General features: G+C 36.0%; 1 protein-coding gene across 1 annotated transcript; it reads left to right on the plus strand.

Annotated features, from left to right (window-relative positions):
• The first annotated feature begins 4,120 nt into the window (after positions 1 to 4,120).
• On the plus strand, positions 4,121 to 8,387 carry GNGT1 (G protein subunit gamma transducin 1). The gene is made up of 2 exons (XM_026003716.2): positions 4,121 to 4,218; positions 8,180 to 8,387. The coding sequence occupies exons 1-2, from the start codon at positions 4,123 to 4,125 to the stop codon at positions 8,306 to 8,308; spliced, it is 225 nt and encodes a 74-aa protein (XP_025859501.1). The 5' UTR covers positions 4,121 to 4,122; the 3' UTR covers positions 8,309 to 8,387.
• Positions 8,388 to 8,926: the final 539 nt, after the last annotated feature.

Below are 8,926 nucleotides of genomic sequence, written 5' to 3' on the forward strand. Positions count from 1 at the left end.
TCACTATTATATAAACTCTGTGACAGCAGGGAACTTATCTGCTATTTCCCAGTGCTAAGAGCAAGACTTGGAAAGTAGGATCTTATAAGTGACTGTGGAATAAACAAATTACTTATTATGCCTCCTCTAGCACTTATCACAATATAATATGTGGTACATTTTATCTTGTTTATTGTCTTTCTCCCTCATTAGAATGTATGTTCCTCATGGGCAACATTTTCTGTATTTTTCTATGCTCTACCCTCAAGCATCTAGCATAGTGTCTGGCATATAATAGCACTCAGTAAATATTTGTTGAATGAATGAATAAAATGTTAGCTATTTTTATAGTCCCAAGTATAATGTCAGGATAAAAAAGAACAGTACAAGATAAGAAAATTTATAGCTGTATGATTACAAATTTATTGTGCATAAAACAGTGGATTTGTTTCTGAAAATGTCAAATTAAATGTTTATAAATCAAAATATTCAAAGTGTACTAACAATATTTCTATTTCAAAGAATGTGCGATTGATCCTCTGTATAAAACAGAGGACTTCTGAAAATAATTTCAATAATTTTCCCTAATATAGCCCTTATAAGTTAAATATTTTGTCAAGTTGCCTTACTTCAAAATATGCTTATCTATAATATGTAAAAACAGAAAGCAGGTACCTTTTGAACTTCATACTAGCCCACTTTAATTCTAGAATAGATTAGCAAGAAAGCCAATGGAAAAAGTTAGTGAAACATTTAAGCTGGTCTACAAAGTTCTATCTTCCCTACATCCCTTATCCACACTAAAAAAACCTGAAAACCATAAATAACCTGACATATATTCAAAGGGCCCTGGAGGGGGCAGTATCGCCCCCCACAGAGAACCACTGCTCTATGAATGGGGTACAACTCTGAGATGCTTTCTCCCCATCCTCTTCTCTTTGCAATTTTGGACCTTACCTCCTCTGATAGTAGTGCAAGATGGAAGCAGTAAAAGGGCAAATATTTTCTACGTAAAGCGGTATGTTTCCCTTTGAGTTAGCTGTAATTGCTACCTTAGCTTGTTGGTCTGAGTCTTCAATCCTCCCCTCTTAACATTCTGCTGGAGCCAGGGTCAGGATGCTTGGTAATAGGGCCAGTAATATGATCTAGCTCCTCTTAGAACTTCCCATGGAAAGGTGGCTCAACTTGGAAGCTTTGAGCTGCCCAGGTATGAGGAGAAATATGGCACAGTGGCTTCGTGCCCTTTGGTTTTTTCATACTTTAGAATTACATAGAAAGAAAACAATTTGTTCTTTGACACTAATTTGAAAAGGGTAACAGAGAGAAGTGTGCTGAAGCTGGAAATACTCCAGACCAAAACCCAAACACCTGTGTTGTAACCCCAGCTCTGTTTCCATCTGTTTTATCATTTGGTCACTTCAATTCTCTGGACCACCTTTACCTCATCTGTAAAATGGGATAAGGGATAATTAGATTATGCCATATCTGGATTCTTTTAAACTTTTCAGGGCAACTCTGAGCCTCTAGACTCCATGCAGACAATATTCACTGCCCTTCTCTGTGTGTCTGGCAATCCTTGAGGGCAGTGAGAGTTTTGATCCTCACTCTCTGAATTTTCTCATACAAGTCCTGTGACATCAAATTTGGCAAGCATTCTCACATCTTCTAAGATTCACTTCCACCAAATGAAATGTGCTTTACTTAAGATATTATTAAATTTTAGAGTTCAGAAATCATTTGTTAATAAAGTTAGATACTTTGCACTTTTTTCTATGCCTAGGCGAATATTTATTACTTGCAAGTGACTTCATCCACACTTCATGATTCTGTTTTATGCATTGAACAATAGGCAGGAGTAAGGACTTAAAAGTTATGAAAGATATATGTGGTCTTATAAAGGTCCTTATAACCCACTGTGTCTTAGATTTCTGAGAATCAGAGCCTAAGACGGGGATCCTTGTCCAAGTGATTTATCAAGGGTGAGCTCTCACAAGAAATCTCTGAAGGAAGGTGGAAAGCAAGATGAAGTGGAAGTTAAGCAAAGGTGTGGTTTCAGATGTCTAGCTTATCCTGACCCTGTAGGGAGCTTTGGAGAGTTCTCAATTACAGGGTTTTTCAGTCCAAAGGCAGGTAGATCTGAGCTATTAACTATTAGGCATTATCAGCCAGCCATATGCTATACAGGTCACCCACAGGGGCCACCTAAAAGCATAGCCTCCTAGACATTACCAGTTGAAGTGGTTCCCATCAGCTAAGAACAAATCTATGCAGAAAGCTTGTCCCTGGAAGCCAATACATGTAGCTGCTGGGGAAATGAACACCCCACCCTGGAAAGGGGGATCTAGACAGGGGACCAGCAGTATCTGTTATGCATGACATTAAAGGAGCCAAATCATGCCCAAACGGTATCCCTTAAGAGCACTTATAAAGCTTTTCAGCGAGTGACATGTAAGGCAGCCACAGTTTGAAAGTCTAGAGGTACAGAATAAGTGAGTAACCCAGCTAACATGTACTGAACACTTGTTCTGTGCTACATGCCATTGTGTAATCTTTATTCCTCTCAAGAAATCTACAATGTAGGTAATCAAATTGCTCCTATTTCCTAGTAAACTGAGAAGTGAAGTAACTTCATCAGGGCCACACACCTAGCAAGAGCAAATGAGTCATCATTTTATTAGCAATAACATGGTAGGGAGTCTCTAAAACAGAGAAGTGAAATTCTAAGCCCTATTCCAGATCAAAACGTTTAGATTATGCTTATATTTTAATAAGTTCCTAACATGATTCTTATACACACTGAAGTGTCAGAGCCTTTGCCAAGTGGAATTAGTTTTCTGAGACGGAGAAAAATTGTGCAAAGGATAATGTCAACAACTAAAAATGATCAGCAAAGGTAGATATGCTTGTGAATGGTTACAGATGGTCTGAAGGCAGTGAGAAGGAAAGGAAGGATACACCTGCACATGGGCTCTCCAATACTACAATATATACTAAAATGTCTATTTCCCCATGAATATCAGTCCATTATAAGATTGAGAAGGGAAATAATATTTCCTCAAAGGTTTTGGAAATGATAGTATGATATAAATACAAGGAAATACATTAATTTCTGATAAGTTATTAGCAGAGTATTTTTAGGTAAATGTGTAATGTTTGCTGAAATAGCATGTGACTTAAATATGTCTACTTTCATAAAAATATGTCATTATAAAAATTGGACTGGGGAGACAAAGGAGAAAAACAGAAGACCAAAAAAGGAGAGATTATATGTGTGATGCCACTTGGCTACAATGAAATATTTTCCAGACAATTGCATGTGGGTACCACCAGCTACTGAACCATCTTCCCCCATTGATCTAATTAAGAAGAAGAGATTGCTGAGAGTGAAAATCTTTCTTTTACAATGTACATCAGTAGACCAGACCCACTGTGTCACATTTAACCTGCTACAGTTGCTCATCATTGCTTTCCAATGCATTGTGACAGTTATACACAACTTCCAGGTATTGTTTAGAGACACATCCTAAGTAAATATGCTAGTTTATTTCTGATTAGTGAGGTTGTTTGCTATATCTCCACTCTATTGGTTCATATTTCATAAAATCTATTATTTATAGAGAACTTACAATGACAGTTTTTGTATAGTTCTCTGTTAATACCAGATTAAATACTTTAGCGATTTAGGGGATTAATGGCCAGTCCTCAAAATGACCTCAAACTAACTTAAATGGCATAAATCATATGATGGAGGGGTTTGGTGTTGGAGATGAGGGTCAGAAACCCAAACTTTTACACCATGCAAAAAAAAAAAAAAGCAAGGAAGAGGAGAGGCTTTGGATGTTTAAGATTATATACTGACTAAACTGACCTCTCCCCACAAACCTACTAGCAGGTGTTTAGAGTCAAATGCTTGGTTTAATCATATTAGTGAAGATTATAAAGAGCTTTAAAGTTGCAAGGCTAGTGTGCAGTGCTAGAATCGTTCAGAGACCATTCATAAGAAATCAGTTATCATAGAAAGCTAAAGCAAAGAAACAGTTCACTTAGTAAGTTAAGTGCTGAGGGAAGGGTTGGCTAATATTGACTGAAGCATGCCCAGCAATTTGGGTGTATGAATTGTCTATTTTTTTCAGCAGGCAAAAGATGCCAGTGATTAATATTGAAGACTTGACAGAAAAGGACAAATTGAAGATGGAAGTTGACCAGCTCAAGAAAGAAGTGACCCTGGAAAGAATGCTGGTAAACTGCTGCTCTCTTTTGAATTTTATTTTAAACTATAGATATGGTAGGACTACCAGGTCAGAAACTGTTGCAGGGGAGCAGAATTTGCCACCCCAACATATACCTCCTTGACATAGGTATTATTTTAGGCTGATTATTTTTAAGAAACAGCAAATATTAGAGAATATCTGGAAATTAAGTAAAAGGTGCCCTTCTGTAAGAGATATTTACAATTATAAGACAAGTCTCCATTTATAAGGGTATCTCCCTCTCTGTACCAGGAAGAGAAGAATGACTCTAAATATTTAGAACCTCTTATAATTAGAGAAAGCTAAGACTTAAATATGGTTGATATAAGTGGAATTTTACTGACTACTTTTCCTGAAAACCTCCCATAATTGGCTTTCCCCCACCCAAGTTCCCAATATCTTTTGTCTTCAGCTGGAGATGATGTTTAAGGGGGTGTCTTAGGCCATTTCAGAGAGTTACTTTGTTTTCTTGGGTATCTCCTATGTACACAAGAGGTACACATGCTATTAAATTTCTATGTGTTTTTTTCTCCTGTTAATCTGCCTTTTTTACTAACAGCAGTGTCTCAACCAAAAGCCTAAAAGAGTAGAGGGAAAATGTTTTGTCCTCCCCCATGCCATTCACTGGAGAGGCTCAATGTAGTTAAAAATGAGTGGTTCAGGTAAAAAATTCATCAGGTATTAAGAAAATTAATCATATAATTATCTCTTGACTTAAACTCTAGAAGTTTGGCAAATTATTTTCCATGGGCCAAATCCAGCCCTTAGCCTGTTTTTTTTTTTTTTTTTTTTTTTTTTTTATGACCACTAAACTAAAAATGTTTTTCCAGTTTTGTGGAGTTGTCTTAAAAGAGAGAGAGAGAAAGAAAAAGGAAATGAAGAATGACACCAAGACTGTATTTTAAGCAGTAAAATGAAGCAATGCATATAGGCATTTTGTTTTTACTTTTCTAAACTAATAAGCTTCTCTTTATTTAATGCAATACTTTGATGTTTAAATACTTTTAGCCAAGACCTCATCTCCTCCAGCACTATCAGGGCTAGTCTGAATGAGTACATTCTATTCCTTCTTTGCAAATAAAAATGAGTTCAAGCACAAGAACTCCCTCATTCCTCCTAAAAACATCTAACAGATCTTGGAAATGGTTACCAAGAGTTCTCTGCCATTAAAAGGAGAGAAATGGCAAAGGAATAAGCTTCCTCCAAACAAACAGTGACAGAAGCTTGGAAAATAAAGATATGTATTTTAGATCTCTTCGTTTTAGGAAAGTAAGTAGAACAAAAACTCCTCCACGAGTGATAAGAGTATCTCATATATTTTTTCAAAAAATCATTTTATTAAGCCAAAGCAGAAAAAAAGGAATTTGTATTATCTTCATACTTTGCTCAAGACTCTTACTCCCAATAATAATTGGAATTTTGGCTTCTTTTCTATTTATGATTGTCTCAAACTTCCCTGTTGCTCTTTCCATACAGGCAAAACATTTTGATGTAAAAATAAAATTAAATATATACACAGCACTGGAAGCTTGGAACGCATAACAAAACAGTTAAAATCATTATCTTTATAATTTGGGAAAAATAAACTTTTGGGATAAATAAAGGAAAGTTATTTTTTTCTTCCTGACTTGAAAAATCCAAATGCTGTTTCATTATTTATTTACTCAGGATTGTTGTTTTGAAGGCAATTTGATTATATTCATGTTTATTATTCATTTGTGGCAAGCTTATCTGGGAATTTTTATTCTGTGTAAACATCACATACATCACTACCTATCAGTTTGAGGGTCCTTTTCCCTGCTACTCAAAATCTTCTTGCGTTTGGAAGTCAAACTAACTTAATACCAGACTGCCAAAACTACACACACACACACACACACACACACACACACACACACACACATTTTAGGTCCTGAACTTATAGTTCTGATGCAGGATGGCATAGCGTCCTTATAGTATGGTCCAGGTAGACACTGGAACCGTATCCCTGGTTCAGATTCTACTTCATAGCTTTCTCCCTGTGTAACACTCACCTGAGATATATTCTGCAAAACGGGAATAGTAACAACATCTAAGTCAGAGAGCAATTGGGAGGAATAAATGGAATAATATATACAAAGCTCCGAGAACAATACTTAGGACGTAGCAAGTACTTTCCACTATTATTATTACTTTTTAATTATTATTGATATATATATATCATAGTTCATACTATGCCTCAACTTATTTTGCTATTAAGGAACTAGTACTGTCAGAGTAACACATCTCATTGCATACAGTTTTTAAAGCTGACAGATTTACAATGAATGCATGTCAATGCAATAGGCAAAGACTAAAGATAATCTTTGTAGTAATAGCCAAAAATAGCTACCATTTGATCTAGCATTTGTTGTATGATAGGCACTTAATGCAACCAGTGTTGTTCTTCCTTTTTCATAGACAAAGTAACTAAACTGTAGAGGAACTCTCTTAATAAATGATGATAAACAGCCGATCCAACATTCAAACCGGGGATGCCCTGAATCCAGTGTCCATGCTTTCCACCATGCCATGTAATCCTACATTAAACTATAAATACTTATAATAAGCCTCACTGAAGTAATTTTTGAACACACACTCACATAGAATTTTAGGTAATTTATTGCTCCGTATAGCCTCGGATCCTAAGTAGACATTGTCAAAACCACCCCTCACTGACTGTAGAATTAGGACAGCAACTAAGCCTCTATTCCTGACACCTCGCTGGGGCCAAAGCAGTTGGTGTTTGGAGAAGTGGGAAAAAAGCAAACCTAAATCTTAATTTTGAATTTTGAGAAGGAAAAAATGTGAATCTAAATTACTGCATATTTCAGAATTGTGTAAACTACAAGTATCATCATATGAAGAAGCCGCCTAACCAATGCCTTGCTCCAGTTAGAAATGACGTTTCCTAATATGTCGATAGTGAATTTGCAGAGTTATAATCTTATGTTTAATGTTCCTGGAAATGTGCATACAAAAATTGCATAAATATTTTATTTAAAAAAAAACAATAAATCAGTTAGATAGCTTATAGAATGGTCACCTCGTGGACTGCCAGAAGTGAATTAGTTTCACGTCAATGTCATGAATCATAAGTTAAGTGAAAAGTTGAAAGTTAAAGGAAATGAATTATTTGCTCTTATGTGTATATACACATTTATATTTATGTATGTTATAGAACCTTGATTCTTTCTAAAACGTGTGTTAAGTAGCACATGGGCCATTTAAGCTCTGGCTGAGTCCATTAAAATACTAAAGCCTGGTTTTTCATGAAGTCATTACTACAATGGTGCAGATGATTGAGGAGCAAGTTCATAAACACAAATAATGATGTAGTTCAACAAATACTTGTTTACTGAGCACCAGCTGACTACAGTCTCTCTTCTAGATGCCTGGGTACATGTGAACAAATCAGCCAAAGGTCCTTGACCCATTGGAGCTCAACTTCTAATGTACTGTCATGATCAATCATTGTAAAAGACTTTAAAATAAAATTACATGTATATACTTCTGAGAATTCAGGAGTGGTGATAAGTCTGGAATTCAAAAATTATTCATTCCTTCCACCCTTACAGGTCACATTTTTGGAATGAGGAAAAAGATTTCATCAATGTTCACTCTGGTGACACTGTTGACTTCTGTTGCCAGCTATGTTCTGATCCATGTTCTGATCTCCTTTAGACAAGCTGGAGGCTGTGTCTACTGAGAGCCTTTAGCTGGAGTGTGACCAGATGGTTATCCTTTGCCTGAAGATGTCCAGGAGGACAGAAAGAAGAGCAGCTGTTTCTTCTTCTCTCCTAGAAAGTACATATGCATTGGTGGAAAGCAGAACCATGATTAAAAAGATCACAGAAATTATAACACGTTCTTGGATGCTATAGTATTCTGTATTAAACCAAATGTGTCATTTCTTTCTCCTTTCTTTTAAGGTCTCCAAATGTTGTGAAGAAGTAAGGGATTATGTTGAAGAAAGATCTGGGGAAGATCCACTAGTAAAGGGTATCCCAGAGGACAAAAATCCCTTCAAGGAGCTCAAAGGAGGCTGTGTGATTTCATAAGAAAAAAGAAAAAAAAGTTCCTTGGAATAGCTTGAGTTTTAATGACAGTACTAATTTTTGGTCATCTATAATAATACTATTAAGCATGTACATAACCCTTTAATTTATAAATATAAACTTTTAATAAAAATTGGGATGTGATAATGCACAAATCTATGTTTTTTCTTAAAGTATTTAGCACAGGGTTTAACACATAATTGACAATAAATATTGATTGACCCCTTTCTTTAAGAGTAACTACTATGGGGGCAGCTGGGTGGCTTAGTCAGTTAAGTGTCTGACCCCTACTTTTGGCTCAAGTCGAGATCTTAGAGTTGTAAATTGAACCCCACACTGGGCTCTGTGCTGGGTATGGAGCCTGTTGAGATTTTCTCTGTCCCCTTCTCTCTTCCCCTTCCCAGCGCTCTTTCTCACTCTCTCAAAAACAAGCAAAAAACCCACCAAAACCCAAACAAACAAAAACCAATAACTACTATGTTTTATGAATGAGTCTGTATTATTCCAGTTGCCAACATATAGTTAATGGTTCATGTTTCTTAACTTCTCTTTCAGCACTACTAATATTCCAGCAGGATATGTCATGGTTAGCCTTATATTTTTTCCAACCTTTCTCTTACT

This window comes from Vulpes vulpes, chromosome 7, assembly GCF_048418805.1.
Source record: "Vulpes vulpes isolate BD-2025 chromosome 7, VulVul3, whole genome shotgun sequence".
Lineage (NCBI taxonomy): Eukaryota > Metazoa > Chordata > Mammalia > Carnivora > Canidae > Vulpes > Vulpes vulpes.

Bases quoted from the DNA above. Each gene is read 5' to 3' on its own strand.
- GNGT1 (XM_026003716.2), top strand. From the start codon at position 4,123: ATGCCAGTGATTAATATTGAAGACTTGACAGAAAAGGACAAATTGAAG. The intron at 4,219-8,179 runs GTAAACTGCTGC...CTTTCTTTTAAG, and splicing joins TGACCCTGGAAAGAATGCTG to GTCTCCAAATGTTGTGAAGA.